Source organism: Culicoides brevitarsis, chromosome 3 (genome assembly GCF_036172545.1).
Source record: "Culicoides brevitarsis isolate CSIRO-B50_1 chromosome 3, AGI_CSIRO_Cbre_v1, whole genome shotgun sequence".
Taxonomy (NCBI): domain Eukaryota; kingdom Metazoa; phylum Arthropoda; class Insecta; order Diptera; family Ceratopogonidae; genus Culicoides; species Culicoides brevitarsis.
Window position 1 is genome coordinate 14,873,306 of NC_087087.1, and position 24,867 is coordinate 14,898,172.

The window sequence follows — 24,867 nt, forward strand, 5'->3', positions numbered from 1 at the left end:
TAATTTTCTTTTCCAAAATAAAGGATTAAATTAACTCTTCAAGAGTTATATATCAACTCCTCATATCAATTTTTTTTCGAAATAACCTAAACTCCTTAAGGACCTTTCCAGGGATGCAAAAAGTTATGACTTAAACTTAAGCTTCAAAAAAAGCATGTGACTTAAACTTCAACTTAAGCCTTAGTCAAATGAATATTTTGACTTAATTGACTTAATACTAAAGCTTAAGTCAAAGCAAAAGTTGAATTAAATCAAAAGTCAAATGTTTTTTAAAATTTCGACCAAATTTGGAAAAAAATTAATTTTTTTAAATTTGGTTAATTAAGTGAAATAATTTGACTTAAATTAGGCAGTGACTTTTACTCAAGCTTAAGAATAAGTCAAATGGTTTTGACTTAATAAGTTTTTCAACCCTGGACCCTTCACACCTCCATCCCTGCCCGTAATTATTGATAACCTCTCAATTGCATGTGTTAATATCTTCCTCCATCATTTATTTCTCATCTAAACTGCGCAAAAATTCTCTCATCTCTCATCATGTTTGTTTGTTATTGTCACTATACTCTACTCTACTGTCAATATGTTCGTTATTCATTCCTTTTTCACACATATTTAAATAAACAACAAAAATAAATAGCCGGAGAGACCGGTCTGTTATAGAAAAATGATAACCACTGTGACATTGAAGAGAGCGTGAAGTCAGTCAAACACCAACTGTCTCGTCATACAGTTCAAAAGTTAATTCTGCAAACAAAATATCAAAAATTCTTAAGATGTAGAGAAAATTTTGAACTGCGTGTCAATAAAATCGAAAAAACTTACACAAAAAAAAAACATTAAATAATTTCTCAGAAGAAAATTGAAACAAAAGCAAAACGTGGAAAATGAATCTCCAAAAAGTTCTTTTCATCACAAGTTATCTTGTTGGAACCGCATTATCAGCAACGCTTTATGGTAAGTTTGTTTGGATTTTTTTAACAAAAAAAATTTTTTTTCGAGGAAATATTTCGCTTATTAAACAATAATAAATAACAACGCACCCGGTAACTCAGTAATAACACACAAAATAATAAAAAGATTAAGTTCAAGTTCGTGTAAATGAAACCTGTTTATTATTTTTGTGTGACGATGACGTCGCGACGTTTCGTTGTGTTTGTTTGTGAAAACATTCTTAAGAGACCGGTTTTTTCGGAACGGGGGTTTTTCGTTCATTCATTCATTCATTCGAAATCTATCGATTGACAGTGACCAGATTTTTGTTCTGTTATGTAAACAAAAGTTTTTTTTCTTTTGGAGCTAAAGAATCTACTTAGGTGAGACTTTTGAATTACAATTAACTCAAATATTTTCAAAAATTTTTGTATTTTTAGAGGGAAGTCCATGTTTGAGACACGACAATATACCAGGCGTTTGCAAAGCTGCTGAAAAATGTGAATGGATTCTAAAGAACAATATTCCGCCTGCGATACTGGCTCGATGTTCTTATGACCAAGAGGTCATTTTTATATGCTGCGGTGATGAAATGCCGGATCGAAGTTTGATAAATGGCGATTGTGAAAAATTTGTCTTTGATGAGGGAGTTAGAAATTGGTGTTCAAATGGTACAAATAGAGAAACGTCCCCAAAACCTGTGAGAAAAGTTGGGAAACGGGCACAAGAAGAATGTCAGAAGCTCGTAGAAGGCAAGACAGTATTGCTGACTTATAACATTTTTGGCGGAGATGTTGTGACAGCGGGAGATTATCCGCACATGGTAAGTTCCTTTTAAAACTTTAAGGTTTTCTAATTTTTTTTTTATATTTTTAGGCAGCTATTGGCTTCGCATCTGAAGAAGTAGAGAGAAAGTACATTTTCCGCTGTGGCGGATCCCTGATCTCACCGAGATTTGTTCTCACAGCTGCCCATTGCACAAAACCAGATATGCCCCAGCCCGTAATTGTACGCTTAGGAACGGTAAGTTCTTTAAAATTCTCTTCTGGATTGAATCCGGACCTTCCGAGTGAAAAAAGCTGATATTCTAACCACTAGACAATATGGGAAAATTAAAAAATTACTAACGAAAGATGTTTCGTTATAAAAAAGCATTTTTCGACAGGTCGACTTACAAAAACCCCTCGACACGTCGAACGGCATTACGCAAGATATTGGCATCGCCAAAGTCATTCGTCACCCGGATTATCGTCCGTATCAGTTGTACAACGACATTGCCTTGCTCAAGCTATCCAATTTCGCCGACATCTCCGACAGCTATGTCTATCCCGTGTGTTTGAACACGAAAAAGGATTTTCCGCTGCCAAGTAGTTCGGTCGACGTTATTGGATGGGGCGAGACCGAAACTGTGGGAGATACGTCACAATTGCTGCTAAAGGCAAACTTGACAGTAGTTGATCCGACGGAATGTCAAAAGAAATACGAATCGCATGATATTCGAGGATTGACAGGAGGCATTGCTGAAAGTCAATTGTGTGCATGGGATCCAGATTTCAAGAGAGACAGTTGCAAAGGGGACTCTGGCGGACCGTTACATGCTAAAAATGAGAGAATTGACTACGTGGTTGGACTTGTATCGTTTGGAAATGGATGTGCGGCGAAAGATCCCGCAGTTTATACGAGAGTTTCACATTACATCGGCTGGATTGAATCTGTAGTCTGGCCTGATTTGAATTGAATTTAATAAAAATAATGAATTTTTTACAACAAATCAAGTTTTTTGACTTCTTAAGGTCAATTAATCAACAGAAAATCATCAATTCTAATTCATTTTTTATAAATCTCCCCACAGAAGGTGACTCCTGCACTCGACATGACAACCAACCAGGCACCTGTGTCGCCATCAATAACTGTGAATGGGCAAGAGTGAACAAAATTCGTCCCAATCTACTGAAAACATGTTCCTTCGAAGACAGTATCCCAATTGTGTGCTGTGGAAATGTCGCTACCCAAAAGCCAACTACAGTTACAGAGAGTTCGATCAATTGTCAAGGGACAATTTTTGATCCTGACATGTTACAAGAGTGTATAAATCGTGCAAGTACAACTACGACGCCAGCAACTCCCGTTGGGATTCGAGCAACGATGGAATGTCAGAGATTATTGCAAAATCGAGGCCCAGGATTGGATTTTCATATTATAGGAGGAACGATCGTTGAATTAGGGGAGTATCCGCATATGGTAGCTTTGGGTTACGAATCTCAGGAAATTGGAGTTGATTATGATTTTAATTGCGGAGGGACTTTGATCACTAAAAAGTGAGAATTTTTTGAATTTTTCAAGAAGGCTCATTACGTAATTTGAGAAATGTGAAGTCAAATCACTCGTAGAATAAAAATTTAGGCTTTTTTTGATCGAAAAATATCAAAATCAGCAAAATTACTTCGTAAAAAGGGAAAAATTTGCTTATTTCGATATTTTTTCAATCAAAAAAAGCCTAAACTCTTACTCTAAAAGTGCTTTGATTTCAAATTTTCCATTTTTCAAACTACTTTAAAGCCTTTTTAAATGAAAATCTGATTTTTTAACAATTTTTCTGTAGACACGTTCTCACAGCAGCCCATTGCCTCCATCCAGCAGAGCCAAATATCGTAAGAATGGGCACCGTTAGTCTCGTCGAGGCAGTTTATCAAGAGATACCTGTTGACAAAACCGTCAAACATCCCGGCTTTTCCGCCGCTACAAAAGCCAACGACATCGCAATCCTCATTTTAACTCGCGACGCCGACATTTCCGATCCGCAAGTCGTTTATCCAGCCTGTCTCGAAAGTCGCAGCGGAAATTGGGGCCGAAACGTTACAGTAACTGGCTGGGGCAAAACTGAAGAACAAAAAAAATCAAGTGTCCTTCTCAAAGCTGATTTGCTTTTAGTCCCTAACGAGGATTGCACACGACGTTTTAACGAGGCGCAAATTTATGCCGCACGCAAAGGCATCAACGAAGGTCAACTATGCGCCTGGGATCCAACTTTCAAAAAGGATTCATGTCAAGGAGATTCTGGTAAGAATTTTTTTTAAACAGAAAAAAAAATTTAATTGAAAATAATTTCCTTTAATTTCCCGTTAAAAGGTGGTCCCCTTCATATTTTCCGAAATTCCACATCGTTTGTGGTCGGAATCACCTCATTCGGCGTAGGGTGTGCGTCGCAGTTGCCAGGCGTTTATACGCGCATATCGCATTACCTACCCTGGATAGAAAGTATAGTGTGGACGACGTAAAAAAAAATGTTTTCTTTTCAATAAAAAATAAAATTGTAACTACTTGACATTTCCATTAATTTTTCTTCCAAAGAACATTAAAAAAAATAATAAAAAAAAAATTAATACTCACAGCAACCTATCCTCGATCCATTCAGCTAAATAATGTCGCACCTCGATGGGAAAGTTATTTCCGTAGTGCATGCGAACACTCTGCATCGCTTCGTGCGGCATGTTTAAAATTCGATTCCATACAGACATTTTTTTTTATTTGATGTTTAGTTTTTTTTACACAAATTATGATCACTTGAAATGTTTTTTTTTTCTTATTTATTTTTTTTTTCAAATGTTTCCTTGACTTGACTTATCACTGTTTCTAATAAGTTTAATAATCAAAACAAAATTGAAAAATTATTTTTTTTATATTAGATTGAAGTTACAACGTTTATTTTTATTTTTTTTTTTTTTTTTTTTTGTGTTGGGGAACTAAAGTTGTTTGATCCTTGTACACCAGCTGCAGATTGAAACAAATCTGAAAGAATTAAAAAAATGTAAGTTACTTGTCTTCTATAAATAGTCAAGATGGTATTTATAAGTTCATGGAAATTTTTCGAAGGAAATTACTCGAAAAATATTTTTGTAGATTTTTTGTAAAATTTGCATAAAAAATTGCTCAAGTGTCTGGAATTGATGAATTAGAATAATTATTCATAAATGGATAAAAATAACAATCTAATATTTTTTCAAAGAAATATTAAAATATTTTTTTCAAAATTTTCATAAATGTCAAAGGTCAAGAAACTCATAAATTATGCAAGCATTATAATTAAAAAAAAAAATAAAAAATTTGCTTTATAAAATTATAATTTAAAAATTTGTAAATCGCTTTCTTGTTAATTCAAGAAATCATAATTTAGAATTTTTCTAGTTTTAATTTTTTTTTTTTGAATTTTTGAAAATTAATTCAAGACCATTCAAGATTTACACTTTTTTAAATAATTTTTTAATTTTTAACATTTACTTACAGTCAATTTCTAAATTAACGGTTAAAATTTTAAAATTATTTTTATTTCTTTTCGAAAAGATTTCTATTCGTAACCTTCATTAAAATATCATAAAAACTCGTAATTTTAATATCTGAATTAATGAAAAATTAATTAAAATTCACTAATTTTTGATTTTTTTTTCAATTTTAGATCAAAATGTCAATTTAAAAAATTACCGTTATAAATTTGTAAATCGCTTTTGCTAATTCAACTTGAAAAATAAACTTGAAATTTGCTAACTTTTACACAAAAATGAGTTGACCAGTTAAAAATTTTGAGAATTTTGACAAAAAAAAATTTTAAAATAAAATTTTTAACAAATTCAAATTCTAACCTCAAAAAATGTCTTCAAAATCTTAATTTTTTCTCTCTTATAATTTTTCCATTTTTAGTGCTCAACTTTTTAAATGTATATCTGTTCAAGGATCGTCATTCATTTGTACAAAACGAACAAGAGATGAATTCTCAACAAATAATCATGCGTAAACAATTTAGTGAGAAATATATTAACAGGTACAAATGAAGTTGGCAAGTGTCATTAATGTCGCAAATTTATGAGACAGCTTTATTAAAATAAATGAAACAGATGAAAGTTTCCTGAAAAGCAACTTAAAATAAAATATATTATACTTGAAAATTCCGAGAAATGCATTCAGTGCAGTAGTTACTTGGAATTTCCAGCAAAAAAGAAATGCATTAATGAAGGGAGGAATATTTTGTGGGCGTATGTCACTTGGAGGGGTTGAAATGAAGAAAAACAAGCGCATGAATAATTAAAAAAGAGGAAATATGAAATGGGAATGATTTTTTATTTTTTCTATGAGTTCAATCAGTTTTTGTCATTTATTTACGATTTTTATTTAAAATTCAACTCGCAAAATTAAAAAAAAAAAATTTTAAATTGACAGCTGTCACTTGATTGTCAAAAATTTGTCAGGCAAAGAATTTTTCAGAATAGAGTATAATTCTTAAATTATTTTTTGGTACAATTTTTGACTTCTAAAGTCTAAAAATTTTTTACAAAAAAAAAATTTTGACATCTGTCAAAACTTGAACTGTCAAAATTTTAAATGTTAAAATATAAACTGTCAAAATTTATATAAAAAATATAATTTTTAAGCAATTTTAAGTAAGTCGTATTTAAAAATTTCGTTTAAAAATCTCATTTATGAATTTTAACAAATTTTAACAATCTGTCAAATTTTGACAGCTGTCAAAAATTTCACTAAAATGTCAATTTAAGGTCTTTTTTACAAAATTTTCTACTTTTCTGCATAAAAAATTAAAACTTTTGACATCTGTCTAAATTTAATTAATGAAAACTATTTCAATGCACTTCTTTTCTCAACGAAAATCCGAGAAAAAGCATTTTCAGCAACAAAATGAACAACAAAAGTAATCACAAAATGTACAAAGAGAGCAAATAACGAAGAGAGATGATGCTGCTGACGATGCCTAGCAACAGGTGTGTCCTTACACGAGCCATACAGCCGACAACAGACGCTTATATAACTGACTGCCACACAGTAAATGCAAAATTGATGGACTCCCAAACACAGCCACATACAGAGAGAGAGAAAAACCGAAAGAAGAAAAAAAAGGTTGAATTTGATGAAAATTTATTTGTTTTGAAAATAAACGAGGCTCGCTGCTCATTTTTTATCATTTTCCCTTCATCTTCATTTTTGCTCCGGTTTTTTTAGTGTTGTTGCTTATTTTGTTGTGTTTGTTGGCAGAAAAAGCACCCCAAAGCATCAAAAAAATGAAAGGAAATCAATAATAATCAGTAAGACAGTTGTTGTTATAGAAATGCGGGAGATGAGCGGGCGACGCACGGAGGAGGGAGGAGGAATTCAAAGTGAACGAAAAAACAGCACACAGATTGGATTACCGGGCACATTTTCGAACCATTTCTCGGGAAAATGTTGCATAATTGCACTCCAACTGTGCGAAATTGTTCTCCGATTGCCCATTGTTGACCGAAAATCTCGTAATTGGACTTTTTTGTAAACAGACAATTTTTGGAATTAGGTTTTTTTTCACTGAATTTTGCTTAGAATTAGATGAAAAAATATTTTTTTCATTCATTTTTACCCATTTTTCAAACATTTTCACAAAAAATTGTTTTTTTCAATAAAAATTCCATATTTTTTTTTAAATTAAGAAAAATTAAAATTAAATAAATATAAAAAATTTAATTAAATCAAATAAATAAAATTAAATTAAATAATAAATTTAAATTAAAAAAAAATTAAATAAAATTAAATTAAAAATTTAAATTAAATTAAATTTTAAAAAATTTTAATTAAATAAAAAATTTTATTAAATTTTAAAAAATAAAAAAAAATTGAATTAAAAAATAAATTAAATTAAAATTTAATTAAAAAATTATTAAAATAAAATTTAAAAAAAATTATTTAAAAAAATTAAAAATTTATTTAAATAAAAAAAATTTCGAGAAGTTATTTTTAATTTTTTTTTTAATATTTATTTTTTTAAAAAATCTTAAAAATCAGGATTTCGTAAAAAATTAAAAAAAAAGTTGCGTAAAAGCCGAAATTTATTCAATTTTTCACCTTCAAAGCAATTTATGATGTTTTACGTGAAAAAAATAATGAAAAATGTTTCTAAAGAAAATCACTTTTGCGTCTCACTTGTATTTTCTGCCTCCTGAATAATTAATTTACTTCAGCAGCATTGATTTCTGCTAATATACCGAACAACATTTACAGCAAAAATAATTGGTCCACAGCAATTTTCTTCTACAAATGTTCCCTTTTCCACTCACTTATTGTTATTAACTCTAATTTTTTGTTACTTATTTCGCCATAAAGTACGCGCAGTAATTTCCAAAGAACAAACAAGAATTATTATGATTTAATTTATTAAATTATTGTTAATTTTTTTTTCGCTTCTGAATTTTTCCAAGTATAAAACGGAACTGAAAACTCTGAACGACGACGAACGAAAAATTTTGTTGTGCCTTGTTTTGTATTTTTTTTTTCTTTTTCTCTCGGTTTCTGTCTGTGTTTCGCAGACAACGACTACATGTAAAAACCTAGACTCGGCATTTAATTGAAGCGCATGCTCTCCATCATATGTACACTTTATTACATCCACCTTGACTGACTGACACACACTTGTTGTTATGTTTTTGTAATAATATTTCGCTATTTTATGTACAACAAAATTTTTCGTCATCGACGACGTCGTTCCATGTATGTACCTACTTTGCAATAATAAACATAATGAAAAAAAAAATAAATAAAAAGGACATGAGATTTCATGTCAAAATCCTTTCAAATTGCTATTTATAGCGAAGGAGAGAAAATATTACAAATTCCGGGAATTTTTAAACGTCTATTCAATGAAACGATTGATGTTTAAATTTTGTCCCGCGAAAAACAAGATAAAAAGAAAAATTTTATGATGAGGGAGGTTTTCTATTATTTTGATTTGACAGTTTAAACAGAAAAAAAATGACATTTCTCAGAATTTTTTTTGATTAAATTTTTCTTTTTGAGTAGTTCAAATGTATTTTTTATTTTAAAAGAGAAAATTGTACAATTTAATATTTTTTTTTAATTATGAAAAAATTTCTTTTAACGAAAAAAATTATTTTTTTGACATCTGTCATTTGCTAACTTGTCAAAATATTTTTTATAAATTTTTATTTTATTTTTTATTTTTTTTGTTAATAATAAAATTTATGCATTAAATTTTATGCAAAAAAAATCAAATTAAAAAATAAAATAAAATAAAAAATAAATTTAAAAAAATAATTAAATAAATAGTTGACGTTTCTGTAACATTAATGACAGCTGTCAAAAATATAATTTAAAAAAATCTTTATTTTTAATTTAAAAATATCAAAAATTGAAAAATTTCAATTAAAAATTTTATCAAATTTGGATAAAAAATTATTTTTCTATTAAAAAAAAATTAAGTTGACATTTCTCATAAAAACTGACAGATGTCAAAAAAGTTGTAAAATTTTTATTAAAAATTGTGAGTTTTTAAACTTAAAAAAAATGCGCAATAAAAATTAAGAAATAACTCAAAATTTCCATTAAAATGTCTAAAAGTTGTCATATTGACAGCTGTCAAAATAATGACAAATTGAAGCATTCTTACTGAAATTTTTAATTTTGAACAATTTAATTTTAGACATTCAAAAAAATTTGTTATAAAAGAAATTTTTTTTTTACTTAATTGTCATTAATTTGACATTGACATCTGTCATTTTTTTTAAAAACTTTAATTTTTATATTAAAAAAAGTCAAAACATTCAATTTTGACTTAAAATAAATCACATTTGTCAATGAAATTCTTAAAATAGATTTTTTTGGTTAGAAATATAAAAAATTTAAACTGACATTTGATTGACAGATGTCAAAATTTTCTCTAAAAATGACATTTCTATCATTTCTGAGCTAAATTTTGTCATTTTTAATCGAAAATCGCGACTTTGAGTTTTAAAATTGTTCAAAAAAGTTAAATTTCTTGGATAAAATTTCAACTGTCAATTTTTTAAACGTCAAAATTATTCTTCAAAACATAACCTCAACTTTTAAAGCAGTTCATCATGCATTTTTATTGTTTTCAAAGCAACAAAGACACGAATCCCTCGGATTAAACTGTCATCTAATGATGTAACATCATCTCCATTCGAAAAGGGATTTACCATCCAATTAGCAGCTTGTCTGATGAATAAATTACACATAACATTTCAATTAACAATTTTCGCTGTTATGTAATCGACTCAACCGAATTTCAATCATCCCGCAAATGAGTGGCTTTCACTGCTTCAGAACATGCAAATTGCCAACCTTGTGAACTTTTTTTACTCGGAACGCATTGAATGGCGGCATAAATTTTAATTAATTTGCATATTTCCGGAATCTGCATCGCGTCATCGGAGTCACACGAAGGACATTCACGGATGGACAAGTTGCCAAGTTGCACGCAGGTAGAAAAGTTCCGTTTTATGACCTTTTAGAAAAAATTTTTTTTTGAAGTTTCTAGATGAGAAAAAAAAGAGAAGAACAAGGCAAAGAAGAGATTTTAAAGTAAATAAACAAATGATTTTTTTATCCTTTTTTGTCTAAAATAAACAAATAACGAGATATTTTAAACAATTTTTTATGCCTGGTTTGTTTTTATCATCGTCAGTAGGTACAAACGTTGAATAATTACGAATTTCTGTTACAAAAGTCGACTGATGGTCGGTAAAAGCGTCTTTTAAGAACTTGTAGTAGCAGGATTTGGGAATTATTTGACGCTTGAATTGGCTTAAAAATTAGTTGAAAATTATCTCTGTTAAAATTTTTCAAAAAAATAGATAAAAATATTAAACATGAGTTGATGAAGGTGCTCAAAAAATTAATAATAATTTGATATTTTTAGAATATTTCGGATAATTTTATTTTTCATCAATCAAGGTCAACTTTTTGACGTTAAAAATATTTTTTTAATTTTTTTAGGTGAATATTGATAAAAATTGTTCTAATTTTGTCGATTTTTGATAAATTTCTTATTTTTTTTTAATTTAAATATTATTTTCTCACGATTTTTAATCGATTTCCGCTTTAAGGCGAATTTTTTCTTATCTAAATGGAGCTCTGACGTTTAAACAGATGTTTATGAGCACAAAGACAGTAATTCATGCCATAAACGTCTCGTCTGATTATCGAAAGATAAGAAAATTTGCAAAAAAAAAATAAAAATAAAAAATTTAGCTTTGTTAAGCTTAACTTAAGGCATTTTTAGCCCAAAAACTGATAAAATGGATAAATTTGCACCTTTGAAATTGAAGTTGAATGTAAATAAGTCAAATTTTTGTACTTTTATCAGTTCCTTTTTTTAATTTTTTTCTTATAAAAAATAGCTCTAAAAATAATTTTTTGCTCTTGAGCTGTCAAAATCTATTCTGACTCACTTTTTAAAAATTTTTTTGGCATTTAGGTACTGCTTGAAATTGAACAAATTTTAATCTAAAAAGTCACAAAAATTATTTTAAATAAACTTGAAGTTATGTTTTTTTTATAAAAATATTTCAAATTGCTTCAAAATGCATAAAAAAAATCAAATTTGAGCAGTTTTAGACATTTTTTGATTATTTTAAGTCCAAAAAAATTTTGAATTTGCCAATTTTTGTATCACTAAGTCTAAAAGGAACATTTAAAATTTAAAAAAAAATAAAATTTCAATTTTTTGGTAATCTTTAGGTCAGTTCAACCAAAATTGCGATAATAAACCAATTTTTTATGAATTTTAAGGTCTTTTAAGACTCAAAAGATACATTTAAAGCTCATTTTCTTCAAAATAAAGAAAATTATAAAAAATAATTCTAATTTTTTTTGTTCAAAAAACCATTTTCAGGTTTAAAATTTTATAAAAAGTCACAAAAACTAACAAAAAACGCTTCAAAAATTCAATTTTTAATAAAAAAATGCTCTTTTTAATCACTTTTTCTTCTAAGTTCTTTCATAAAAACTTTAGTTTGAAGCTCAAATGGTACTAATTTCACCAAAATTTTAAAAATTTCTTGCAAAAATTACATTTCTTGAATAAAAACTTGTCAATTTTTTTCAGAAAAATACTTGAAACTGCTTAAAATTGAATTCTCGTGATAAAAAAAATGTTTTTTTCTAAAAGTTATCATGAAATTTTTTTGAAACGTTGAAAAACTAACAAAAAATCCATATAAAATTAATTTTAAAGCAATTCACGACCTAAAAATATTAAATTTAAATTTTTAAATCACTTTTAACCCTTTAAATTTTTGATCAAAGTTCTTAAAATTGACTAAACTCGCCAAATTTCAACATTAAATTTCTTAATTTTTAAGAAAAAAAATTATTTTTATTTAATTTTTAATCAAAATTCTCACTAAATAATTAAATTTTCAGCTAATTCTTACCGAAAACAGCCAAAAATCGCATCTCATCACAATAAAAACGTATCCAGCCTCAGAAAAATTCCAAAAAATCATCCAAATATGAAACAGATTGTAATTTTGTAATAAACAAACTAAAATATTGAACTTGATATTGGACTGAATGGATGTTTACATTAACATAACAACAATGAAAAATCCCATTCTAAAACACATTGCCGGTAGTCCGTCGATTTAATCTGTCTAAAACAATCGTAGAGGCGGAATTTTCTGTGCATTCATGAAAAAAATTAAAAAAACTGATGAATAAGTAACGAATTTCAAAACAACACTGACGAACGAGTTTCGTGCATTCTTCCAGCGACACATGAATGAATGGCAGAGAAGGAGTGTAACCGCATTATTAATTGATTCCATATGCACTGCGGCGAGCTGTACCTGTATTGTGTCGCCTGACGTACAGGTGACTTTTTTTTATTGTTTTATTTTTTTTTTATTTCACTTTTTTTTTTTTTGAGAAAAAGTTAATCCTCTTTATTAATTTTTTTTTTTATTTTAAGAATTTTTTTTTATTTTGACGACAAACCGAGTGATTAATAATTAATTCCGCATTTGAGTTATTGCGAACTGCGAACTCTCGTTTTTGTGTGTTGTAAAAAATGCACGATTTCGATATTTATGTCTTTTTTCGCTACGATAAAAAAAAGAGCGAGATACGGAGACTTTTGACTTGAGCAACGAAAAAAAAACTAAACTACGTAAAAAAAAATCAGTAAAAATAAAGAGCGGGTGTGTGTCTGTCGCTACGTGCGCTATACGTGCGCCGTATGTGGAATGTGGTGCTGCTGCGATAGCAAAATTTCGCAAAAATCCCCAAAAATAGCTGGAAATTCACTTACATTTTTGCTTGTTTCAACGATGGAACGGCAACACACTTTTTTAAGAACACTTATAACTATTGATTCTCTTGTTTAACTGGTTAAAATTACACTTTACGAGAGGGATAAATTTTTTATGTGTCGTACAAGAGCCATATGAATATTAAAATGTTTTTCTAAGAATTGTACAGGAACGGCAATACCGGGCGCTACGAGGCAACTTTTGACAGTAATTGCGCGCTGGGGCGACAGTGGCGGGACGTGAAATGTCATTTTTTGAACTAAATTGAGGGGTTTGTGGGATAAGTCGCACATATGCAATTTTTATTAACAAATTTTTTATTTTTTTTTTAAGTTTTAATTTTTACAAAATTAATTTTTAATTAAATTTTTTTTTGAATTTTATTTTTTTATTAATTTTTTATAAATTTTCTATAGATAAAAGTTGATTTTTGACATAAAATAAATATTAATTTAATTTATTTTTAAATTTTAACTTAAAAATCAATTCAGAGTTGAAATTTTGGAAAAAATGACTCAAAAACTTAATTATTTGTATGAAATTTGGAACCAAACTAAGATGCAAAATTTGAAAATTATTTTTTTTTAATTTAATTTAATTTTTTTCAACCACATTTGTCGAAAAATTTTATTTAAAAATTAAATAAGGCCGCTCCAAATAAAACTCAATAGTTTTGTCCAAAATTTTTGAAATAAAAATGGGGGGGGCAAAATAAAAAAAAAATTTGAAATATTATTTTTAATACAAAATGCCGCATTTTTTAAAAATTTTTGATCGTTAATAAATATTATTGTTTTTTTGAATTTTTTACATTGATATTTGTGTATTAAAAATTGATTTAAAAACATTTTAAATAAAATTGAAAAAAATAATTATCATAAAGTTAACTGTCAAAAATTTTTTTGAAAAAAAAAATTCAATAATTTTCATGAAAATTATTTTTTAAAGAAAATTTTATGTCAAAATACAATTTTAAATACAAAAATTACTAAAAATTGAAAAATTTTCTTGAAAATTTGTTGAAAAATTATGAAAATACACCAAAAATCGGTAATTTTTGATGAAATTTTTAACTTTTTTTTTTTATTTTGCCCCATTGGATTTTCGAATTTAAAATGGGGCATCGGACATAACTATTGAGTTTCATTTGGAGCGGCCTAAGTTTATTAAAAAAAATAAATAAATTTTATAAAAATAAATAAGTTTTCAAATTAAAAAAAAATAAAATTTTAAAATTAAAAAAAAAATAAAATCTTCTTTAAAACGTATTAAATATTAAAATATTTAAAGGAAAACTTTTTTTTATTTTTTAAAGTTTTACTGAATTTTCTAAAAATAATCAAATATTTAAAATAAATAAAAATATATAAATTGAACCGTCTTTTTGACTATTACGAGCTTAAAAATAACAAAAAATTTACAAATTAATTTTTTTCAGCTCAAAAACAAAAAAAAACTTAAAATTACTCTTCTTCATAATTTGTCAAAAACTGCATATATGCGATTTATCCCAATGCCAATTCAAATGTTTTCAAAACAAAAACGATGTCGAGACGGTGTTGTGCGAGAGATTGCTTTAATACGAGTAAATTTTTAATATTTTCTCATTTTGTAACAAATTTTAAATTTATTCAATTTCAGTCATCACAAACAAATCCGTGCAGTACTTTGGATTCCCCAAAAGTGATGAATTTGCACGAAAATGGGCAATAAATGCAGGTCGCGAAGACTTGTTGGACAAACCACTCAACAATATTTGCAAATATTATCTCTGTTCGAGCCATTTCACGGACGATTGTTTCACAGATGCCTCCAGAACGCATCTCCGGAAGCAATCTCGACCCACAGTAATTGTCCCGATACCGACAATTTTCGAAAATAATATCACAGAATTCATTCCGGAGGCAGTTAAAGGCAATGTGCAAATTACGCTGTGTGACGATTACCCGCAAGCTCCTCAAAAAAGGCTAAAAACCGAAAAAGAAGAAACTTTTGCCACGAAAAAAATTGTTATGGAAAATGAAAATCGCACGACGCCGATTCATTTGTATTACAAAGTCGACCAAACGAGCGTCGTGGATGATTTTTTGCTGGCGGAAACGGAAAAAGCTACCCTCGAAGGTGGCGGAGAAAGTCAATGTCGCTTGTGTGCGAACGAATTTCAGGACAACGAGCTTTATCCGATTTTCGATCGAACGGATGTGAATAACGTGATTGCGGAAAATATTGAAAGGTTGATGCCAGAAACGATTTTCGAGGAAGATGGAAAGCCGCAGAATATTTGTACGGGTTGCTATGAGAGGTTGAGTCAGTGTATAGAGACGATGGATGCGTTTAATTTAGCTCAAGCCAAATTTGATGATTCTTAAAAAATAAAAATAAATAAATTAAGTATTAAAAATTATTTAAAATTTGTGATTTTTCTCGCAATTTTATACTGAAAAATCAAAATTTTTCCAATTTTAGCCAAATATTTCAATAAAATTCTCAAATATCTTACAAAATTTATCGATAATTGTCAAAAAATTTATGAATTTCTGTTAATTAATTTCAATTTTCACAAAAAATTAGAGGAATTTTGACGTTTTGCTTTCAAAATTTATTTAAAAAGTAATTTTATCCTCTAATTATTTCAAGTTTTGTTAAAATTTTTAAGAATTTTAAAAAAATTAACAAAAAATACCCAAAAAAAAATTAGAAATCGTCTCAAAATCTTTAAAATTTTTTACTTTGAAAAATCTTTACAATTTTTTTTGAAAATTCATAAAATTCAAAAATTCTTATCAAAATTTTTCAAGAAAAGTTACATGAAACATTAAAATTTTATTTTTAAAATAAGTATTTTTCTTCGATTTTTTTTTAATATTTAAAATTTTAACAAAAAGTTTAATTTTTTTTACAAAACACTTAAAAATATTCAAGGTAAGTAATAGTTTATCCTCGATTTCTACATATTTTTTTTGAAGAATTCTTGAATCATCTTAAATTTGCTACAAATCGTCAAAGAAATGGACAAAAATTCGCGAATTTCTCAAAAATTAAAAAAAAATAAATAAATTGCCAAAATTGATCCATAAATTAACATTATAAAAAAATCTTAATTTAAATTCATAAATTAAAATTATATTAAATTAATTTTAGGAAAATTAAATAAAAAATTAAATTTAAAAAATTTTAATTTTAAGAAAATTTTTAAAAAATAGGTATTCAAATTTTTTTAAGTTTTTCTACAATTATTTTGATAATTGTTCATTTTCTTTCTAATTAAATAACAATAAAATAAATATTTTTTTCTAAATATTATCAAAAATTGACAAAAACGAATAAAACTTATTTTATTTTTTAAAAGATTAAGAAATTCAATAAAATGCCTTAGAAATATTTAAAAATCTTACCAAAGAGAAAATTTTAAAATTGCAACAAGCCTTTGAATTTTTCAAAAATTTCAATAAATGTCGAAAATTTAAAAAAAAAAATTGAAATAAATAAATACCAAATACTTAAAATGTTAAAAAAATTTAAAAACTGAAAATTTTCCGATATTTTCTTTAAACAGATTTTTTTTATTTTTTAAAAATTATTTACAATTTCATACGCCGCTAAGTGTACAAAAAGATATTCCACATAAAACTTTCTTTGCATTATTTATTTTTTTTTTACATTATCGTTTTTTATAAAATTCTCTTAAATTTATCTCTTTTTTTAAATAATGGCACTTACGAAATAAATTTTTAACAGGACATGTACTTGTACATAATTAATAATTAATTAAACTGATGAAATTTTGTGTGTGCAAAATTATTGTCGCCAAATTTCCTTTTTTTTCTCTCATAAAATAACAGCATTGACTTCATAACTACTTTTAATTTTTTTTTTTAACTAAATTTAACGCACTTTTTTTTGTTTCCACGCCGGAATTTTTCACATTTTTTCAGCAAAAGTAGCTCATCTCACGTGCAAATGCACGAGTGTCCTCAGGAGTTCCTTGATGTGATCGTATGTCGCAAAGCTAATTCCCACTGCCAAGGGTCCCTTGATCCAATTCATGCTGAGTCCCTTGTAAAAACCGTGAATTATTCCCTCTTCGTAGTAAATTTTCCGTATCGTCGTGCCGATGGTGAGATAGCGATCTTGGCATTCGGGCGTAACTCCCGTCGTTTGCATGCGTCGTCGTACAATGTCCAACGGGTAGCTCGATGATTGACCGAAAACGCCCGCAATTGCGCCAAAAAGCAGCGAATACATTGTGCTTGGTTGCTTTTCGCCCGTTAATTCTACAAAAAAAGTGATAAAGTTATTTTTTATTTTTTTATTATTATTATTATTTTATTTTTTTATTTTAATTTTTTAATGACAAAAAAAAATTTTTAAATTAAAAAATTAAATTTTAAATAATTTTTTTAAAAATTAAAAATATTTAAATTAATTTTTTAACGAAAAATAAAATTAAAAAAAAATTTTAAATGATAAAAAAATTAATATATTTTTTTATTAAATTATTTTTTTAATTAAAAAGAACTAAAAAATTAAATTTAATTAAATAAAATTTAAATTAAATAAAAAATTAATGAAAGATATTTTTAAGTTATATTTTTTTTTAAATGAACTTTCTTCAAAAAAAAATTTAATTAAAATTTAAAAAAATATTTTTTTTTAGTGAAAAAAGTTAAAAATATTTTTTCAATGAGAGATTTTTTTTTAATTAAAAAAATTAAATTTTCAATAATTTTCTAAATGATAAAAAAATTTAAAATTATTTTTTTAATGAAAAACTTACTAAAATATTCCCTTTTTAGAGTATCGTAGGTGAAAAAACTCATCCCGGCATACGGAATCACGCCAAGTAACGTAGGAGTGTATCCCCGAAAGAGCGTTTTCGGTCCCTCACACTGAATGATCTTGACGAAAACGTGACGGAGACTCTTGTAACCGGAATATTTGTCTGTCACTGCCATGCGGGCACGCGCTAAATCTAAGGGATACGTGAGGGATGACGCTGTTAGGCCAGCTAATGCACCGGAAAGGAATCGTCGGAAATGGTCACTGCAAAAAAATCAAAAATTAACATTTTTTCATTAAAAAAAATCAATTGAACTCACTCTGGATTCTGTTCTATCCTTAAAAATTTTTTCCACTGTTCGTGTGCTGTGAACTGAATAGCGGCATACGGGATGATGCGAGCCATTGTAGCGGAATTACCGCGCCACAGTGCCTGGAAACCCTCATTTTGGTATGTGTTCTTGAGAAATAATGCCGCTGCCCGGTAGCTAAATTGTCTGTCCTTACTGAAAAATTAAGAAAAAAAATTAAATTTGAAAGTTTTTGATTTTGAGAGGTGTCAATTTATATAAAAATTAAAATTTTTGAAAAAAAAGAGTGAAGATTTGTGAAAGAAAATTATTTAAAACAGCTTTTAATTGATAAAAATTGAAATTTGAACGAAAATTGTGACGTTTATTGAAAATTTTGACAATTCAAAAATTTGACAGGTGTCAAAATTTTCATAAAATTTTAAAATTTGGATGAAAAAGTAGCAAAAATTTGACTCATAATTACTAATGCGGCTTTAAAATGCCAAAACTTAATAACTGAGCAAAAATTTTGACATCTGTCAAAAGTTGGTTTTTTTCTACAAATTTGAAATAAATTAGCTTTAGATCTCTTTTAAATTGTTTAGAAACCAATTTTGATCGAAAATTTATTCTATTTGTCATATTTTTAAAAGTTTAAAATTTTGACAGCTGTCATCAAATTACGAATTTTGGTTCAAAAAATCATCAAAATTTGAAAATTTTCAATTTAAATTTCTTAATAAATTTTTATTGGATAAAATATTGGCTAAAAATTAATATTTTAGCGAAAATTTGACACCTGTCATCTGTCAAAAATATGAAATTTTTATTTTTTATTACAAAAACTAAAGAAAAACTTCAAAAATTTTAATTATTTTCAACAAAAATGACTTGAAAGCATTTAATTTGCTTTAAAAATATTTTTTTGTCCAAATTTTGTTCACAGATTTTTGACAGCTGTCAATTTTTTCAAAATAAAATCTCAAGTTTTGACATAATTTTACTTAAATATTACTAGAAATTACTTAAAAATGTAAACTTTTTAAAAAAATTTTAATTTTTGAGTCAAATGTTCTAAAAGTAAAAAGTTTTGACATCTTTCAAAATGACAGCTGTCAAAATTTTCATTCAAATTTAATTTTTAAACAATTTCTTGTGATTTTTTGTTATTTTTTTACGAAAAAATATTTTTTTTAACTTGAGATTCTCAAAAATCAACAAAAAATATAAATTTTGTATCAAAAATCCGAAAAAAATACTCACTTTATTTGAAAATTAATTTTTGTACGATCTAATGGTGCTATAACGGTTTTAGCTAATGCGCCTGCAACGGCGCCCGCTAACAGACTAGTGATGACAAGTTCGTGATTTGCAAGTCCTTTGGAGGAATCAAAGCTGGGATTGTGTTGATCACCTAAAAAACCATCAAAAAAATTAAAAATCTTCAAAACAAAGAAATTCCTTCAAAAAATAAAAAATTACCATCCTTGACTGAATCAGTCTTAATTTTTTCACCGCCTTGCGACGACGCATTCGCAGTAATTGACATCGTGACGGCAGAAGAAGGCTCCTCAATTGGCAAATGGCTCATTTGCAATTTTTTTTTTTTAAGAAATTGACTTCAAAGTTGTCGAGAAAGTCGCTTGCATTTCTAATTCGGCTGCGATTTCCACTCGAAACGCCTTGTTTTTTGTTTATTTTCTCACAAATTTGCACCTTTTACATTCTTCGCTCGCGTTTTTTTGCTGTGTGTGTCGTCGATGAATGGAACAAAGACTGTGAATTATCTCTCTCGTTGTGCTCCGTGGCGCTGCGTGATGCTAAAACGAAACAAAAACAAACACAATGACATATTAATTAACAACAACAAAAAGTGTAAACAAAAAATTTGCGACTTTCTGCGTTATCGCGACCGTTAAATCCCCACTATTTATAGAACAAGCCGATATTACGGCTCAGAAAAAAATTCAAACACTCTTCAAAAACGTGAAAACGCAAAAAACACGAATCGGATTAATAAAAAATGAGCGAGTTGCATATTTTTATAAATAAATTGCGGTCAATGGACGAATTTTTGATCTCGAAACACGAAAAAAATAATGTTTTTCACTATTTTCGGCCTTTTTCATCAAAATTTTACCGAATTTTAACCAAAAATTAATTTTTTTCTTCAAAAATAATTTTTTTCACTCACTTCTAACACTAAAAACGAATTTAAATCGCCAACAATTCACATTTAATGAATAAATAAAATTCTACAATGCACTCAAGGCCGTACAATTTGCATGTCGCATCGCACTTTTCGTTGTCTGTGTCACTCGATTACCGGTTTGTTTGTGTTTTTTTTTTTGTTGTTTGATTTCTTTCTTTACGATTTCGAAAATTCTTAGTTTCTTGCGGATTACGACACTGCCACGAGCAAAACAAAACTTTTACGACCGATCACTCAAGTTCTGAAAAAAAAAGTATTAAAAAAATCAACAGAGGTGTTTTTATTATGATCACGTAGAGCAAGACATTCCGTACATTCGTTCATAAATTTATATAAGATCGAAAATACGCAAATGTTTGGAAATAAAAAAAAAATTAAAAATGTTTGTCTGTCGCTGTCTCTGTGTGTGAATTGGTCAATGAACGCGAAGTTCATTTCATCAATAAAAATTTTAAGTTTTAAAAGTTTTCGTGAAATTTCAAGGATTTAAGCGGATTTTATGAAATTTTTATTTTTTTTAATTAAAAAATTTTTGGGAAATTAATTCAAAATTTAATTTTAAAATTTTCATAATTTTTAAATTTTATATAATTTTTTTTAACATAAAAATAAAAATATCTTAGGATTTATTTAATGAAATTTTCTAAAAAAAAAAAGAATATATGATTTTTTATCAATTTTTATTATTTTTTATGAATTATTTTAATGAATTCAGTTTAATAAAATAAATCAAATTAATAATTAAAAATTATTAAAAATATAAATATTATTATTATTAATTTAATTTAAATTAATTGATTTAATTAATTTTTATTTTAATTATTTATAGCAAAAAATTGTCTTAGAATTTTTAAAGGTCTAAAATTAATTAAAAAATATTTTTTTAAAAAAATAGGATTATTCATCAATTTTTATTATTTTTTTAGAAAATATTTTATTTTATGAAATTAAATTTAATTAAAACAATAAAATTAAATAAAACAAATTAAATCAAAATAAATAAATTAAATAATTATTTCTTAAATTATTATAATTATTTTTAATTATTTATTTTAATTATATTTTTTATTTATTAATTAGATAATTATTTCTGGATATTTTTAATATTTCTGGATATCTGGAAATTTTTAATATTTTTTGAGATTTTTTTTTTTTGTATTTCAAAGAAAACAAATTCAATTAATTTGCGAAATTTCAAAAATATTTTTGATTTTTTCTCGAAATATTCAAATTTTTTTCTAAGCTAAATTTTGTAAAATAAAAATTTGAACTACCTTATTCCCCTTAAATTTTTGTAAATTAAGTATATTTTACTTTTCTATTTTTTTTTAAATTTTGAAAATTAATACTTTCAAAATAAAAAAAAACAAAAAATGGAAAAGGTTAAATATTCTATGCAAATTTAAAAGTTTTTAGTTTCTACGAAAATTTCAAAAATAAAAAAAAAATCGAAAATTCTTAGAAAAAAATCGAAAATGAAAGATTCTCATTTAATTAAATATATAAAAATATTAAATTAAAATTAATTTATTTTAATTAATTTTTAAATGTTTTAAAATTTTAGAAAAAAATTTTCGGTCGATATTTTTTTCTGAAATGTTTCATTTTTTTTTTGTTTTTTAATTCTATAATTTTAATAGAAATTTTTTTATTTTGTAAAATTTTAAAAATTTCATTAGAATTGACTTAATTTAATTGACTTAAGTCAATTTCTTTGTTTAAGAATTTTTTTAAAGATTTTAAAAATTATTTAAAAATTTTGAAATATTTTGAAAAAATTTTTTTAGAAACTTTATGTTGTTCTAAAAAAATCACTAAACAGACATCAAAACGTTCAAAACCCCAAATTTTCCTTTAAAACTCACTAAAACGCCGTAAAAAACGAAAACAACAACAAAGCCAAGATTTGATTCGCAAACAAGTTTATCGCTTTCGTAAAATATCTTTCCTTGTGTCTTATCTCCTCTCATTATTTTTCCACACACAAAACCCACAAAAAAATCGAAAAATAAGAGATTTCACTGATAATCGACCCTTTTTACTAATTGATAAGACACTTGCTTCTTGTCTCAGACTCGATTAGACCTTGCCCTTTTCGTTTGTTTTCATTCCTTATCGCACTTTGGAATCGTCCTTGACTCTCGGCAAAAACGGCAACGCAACAAATTTCTTCTAATTTTGGGCTTTTACAACGTGCCTCACATGCTACCCTACCTATTTACGGAGAACCTTGAAGCAACATACATCACACTCTTGATAAAAAAAAATCTAAAATTGTGTTATGTAAAATTTTGTTGAGCATACTTACTTCGTCGTAGCACTTTTTTACGAAGATTTATTAAAAATTTGTCGTTAATTCATCCGAAATTTTTGATTTTTTGATGCACAAAAGGGTCACGGGACTTTTCTCTACGTTTTTTTGCAAAAGCAAAACCGCCTAAAATGATTTTTTCGCTAAAATTCGATACAAAAACTACTCGCGAGTGCCGTTTATTTATTTTTTTCTGCAAACTGACAGCTGGAACACGGTCCCAGTGCACATTCAAAGCTTTTGTTTACAGAAATGGCCCCAGTTGACATTCGCAAGGCCATTAACCAATCAGGAAAAACTGTTTTTGAACATTGTTTGTACTTGGATTTGGCAAAAATTGGTCATTTTTCGTCATCTTTTGCTCGTGGGTGGTCACAAAAGCAGCTCTGAAGCTCGCAGGATGACGCTGAAGCACAAAAATTTGGTTATTCGCACGGGAATCGTGTTTATCATCACATTATTCATTAGCGGCTCCTCGCAGGGATCTCCTAACGTATTTTATTTGGAGCCAGGATCGGTAGCGGAATATAATCCCATTCAGCATCGCACTCTCGGGTTTCGAGATAAGCAGTTGCAGGTAAGAAATTTCAAGTTTTTTCCAGAAATTCATTAGAAATTTAATTTTTTTTATCGAAATTTCATCAAAATTTTAATTTTTTTCTCGAATTTTCTTCAAAAGTTAATTTTTTTCCTAAAATTTTATTTTTTTTTAGATTTATTGCTACAAAGGAAAGCCCAAATACCTCATAAATGTCTTCAATACCATCACATTGCGCTTGGATATCGATTCCGAGGAGTTTACGCAGTACGAGGGCTCCGACCCAGATGTCGTAAATGCCGCCTTCGAAGATCATCGTTCGATTTTTTCGTTCAATTTCATGACCAGCAAGAAGCGTTTGGTGCATCTGGACCCCTTTAACCAAAGTTGCATCGGAATTGACGCCGATGCCAAGTTCAAAGTTCACATGCAGCTCATTCGGGTGGATTTTTGGCGAGTTTTGTTGCTTTGCGCCGGATTATTTGTCTTTTTTTCGGCGCCCAGCTTGAGTGAGAACCCACTTTTTTACTATTTGAGCGGAGTTTTGGTCGGAATTTCAGCTTCTTTCCTAATTGTCGTGTGGCTCGTGAGCAAATTGATACCGCGGAAGCCCATGATGTACGGCGCTCTCATCGGCGGTTGGGGATTATCGTTTTATTTCGGGCAAATGGTCTACGAGAACATTCGGGTGATCCTCGTGACGCACCAAATGTACGTTTTTTGGTATGTTTTCGTCAGTGGCATCATTTCGTTCGTCGTTTGTTACCGCATGGGACCTCCCAAGAACGAACGGAGCAAAAATCTGATCAAATGGGGCTTGCAAACAGCTGCCATGTTGCTAATTTTCTACTCGAGTCACTTCCAAGAAGCCACAGTTGGTATTAATATCCTCATCGCGCTCATTTATCACTTCCCCGTGCAGTATATCAACAAGACGAAGACCTACTGGAAGCGACGTTTCCCCCCAAAACGACGTTTTTTGACGGAAGAAGAGTATTTGGAGCAAGGCGCACGCGAAACAGCCAAAGCTCTTGCTGAACTTCGTGAATTTTGTTCCTCGCCGGAAGCGAAACCGTGGAAAACGATGCTGAAATTGCGAGATCCAGCGAGATTTGCGTCGTTTATTGAGGGAGATTCGCATTTGGATGACACGGAAATTTTGGATTACGAGACGACGCAGGCTACGTTCACGGATAACGAGAGTGGCGATGAGAATTTGTCGGAAGATGAGAGTGACGAGAAGATGAGTCGCGATAGTGAGGCGGAAATTAGTGAAGATGAGCAAGATGCGGTTGGAAGGAGGAATACGAGGCCTGTGGGATGGGCTTACGATAGATTTTCGCGAACGAATGGATATTCGCCGATAGTGAATGGAAGGCACAGTAATGGGAGAAGTAGTTCGACACCGTTGAGAAATCATTCGACGCCAACGCAGAGGAGAAGCGCGTCGCGACAAAGTGCGTCGAGAACAGAAACGACGAGAAGGAGGTAGAAAATTTAGTTTGGAATAGGATTTTTTTCGATTAAATTGTGTGAGATTAAGAGACAATAAAGTTTTTTTTGTTAAAATATTTAAAATTTTTTTTTCTTGTTTGATAAAATATTGAAAAATTAAAAAATTTCTAATTTGAAAAAAAAAAAACAATTTGTTTTCTAAATATTTTAAAAATTTTTTTTCGAAAATTATTTTTTTTTTAAGTTTT

General features: G+C 28.1%; 6 protein-coding genes across 9 annotated transcripts in view; 3 read left to right on the top strand and 3 right to left on the bottom strand.

Annotated features, from left to right (window-relative positions):
• Positions 1–13,180, bottom strand: part of LOC134834887 (signal transducer and activator of transcription 5A) — a 33,284-nt gene extending 20,104 nt beyond the window's left edge. The window contains exons 1-2 of the mRNA XM_063849690.1: positions 13,031–13,180; positions 4,321–4,719 (exon numbers count right to left, since the gene is read on the bottom strand). Coding sequence (XP_063705760.1) covers positions 4,321–4,448 — 128 coding nt within the window. The 5' untranslated portion in view covers positions 4,449–4,719; positions 13,031–13,180. The remainder of the gene's footprint in view (positions 1–4,320; positions 4,720–13,030) is intronic.
• Positions 1–24,867, bottom strand: part of LOC134833726 (BAG domain-containing protein Samui) — a 161,206-nt gene that overhangs the window by 116,120 nt on the left and 20,219 nt on the right. The gene's annotated exons all lie outside the window — the stretch shown is intronic.
• On the top strand, positions 720–4,259 carry LOC134834890 (serine protease persephone-like). Of its 2 annotated transcripts, none has more exons than XM_063849694.1 (4): positions 720–954; positions 2,783–3,248; positions 3,533–3,990; positions 4,060–4,259. In XM_063849694.1, exons 1-4 carry the CDS (start codon positions 885–887, stop codon positions 4,206–4,208), a joined length of 1,143 nt encoding a protein of 380 aa, XP_063705764.1. In that variant the 5' UTR covers positions 720–884; the 3' UTR covers positions 4,209–4,259. The 2 variants fall into 2 exon arrangements, with proteins under 2 accessions (XP_063705764.1, XP_063705763.1); XM_063849693.1 differs by lacking the exons at positions 2,783–3,248; positions 3,533–3,990; positions 4,060–4,259 and adding exons at positions 1,371–1,753; positions 1,807–1,953; positions 2,096–2,767.
• Positions 14,570–15,486, top strand: LOC134834892 (uncharacterized). The gene is made up of 2 exons (XM_063849697.1): positions 14,570–14,616; positions 14,673–15,486. Exons 1-2 carry the CDS (start codon positions 14,577–14,579, stop codon positions 15,398–15,400), a joined length of 768 nt encoding a protein of 255 aa, XP_063705767.1. The 5' UTR covers positions 14,570–14,576; the 3' UTR covers positions 15,401–15,486.
• Positions 16,587–22,813, bottom strand: LOC134833079 (mitochondrial coenzyme A transporter SLC25A42). 3 transcript variants are annotated; one of them, XM_063847261.1, is made up of 7 exons: positions 22,624–22,813; positions 20,298–20,556; positions 19,586–19,923; positions 19,367–19,517; positions 18,131–18,316; positions 17,809–18,074; positions 16,587–17,305 (listed from the first exon to the last, which is right to left on the bottom strand). In XM_063847261.1, exons 3-7 carry the CDS (start codon positions 19,692–19,694, stop codon positions 16,977–16,979), a joined length of 1,041 nt encoding a protein of 346 aa, XP_063703331.1. In that variant the 5' UTR covers positions 19,695–19,923; positions 20,298–20,556; positions 22,624–22,813; the 3' UTR covers positions 16,587–16,976. The 3 variants fall into 3 exon arrangements, with proteins under 3 accessions (XP_063703331.1, XP_063703329.1, XP_063703332.1); XM_063847259.1 differs by lacking the exon at positions 20,298–20,556; XM_063847262.1 differs by lacking the exon at positions 22,624–22,813 and having other exon boundaries at positions 20,430–20,451.
• On the top strand, positions 22,918–24,736 carry LOC134833605 (nuclear envelope integral membrane protein). The gene is made up of 2 exons (XM_063847978.1): positions 22,918–23,203; positions 23,340–24,736. Exons 1-2 carry the CDS (start codon positions 23,027–23,029, stop codon positions 24,654–24,656), a joined length of 1,494 nt encoding a protein of 497 aa, XP_063704048.1. The 5' UTR covers positions 22,918–23,026; the 3' UTR covers positions 24,657–24,736.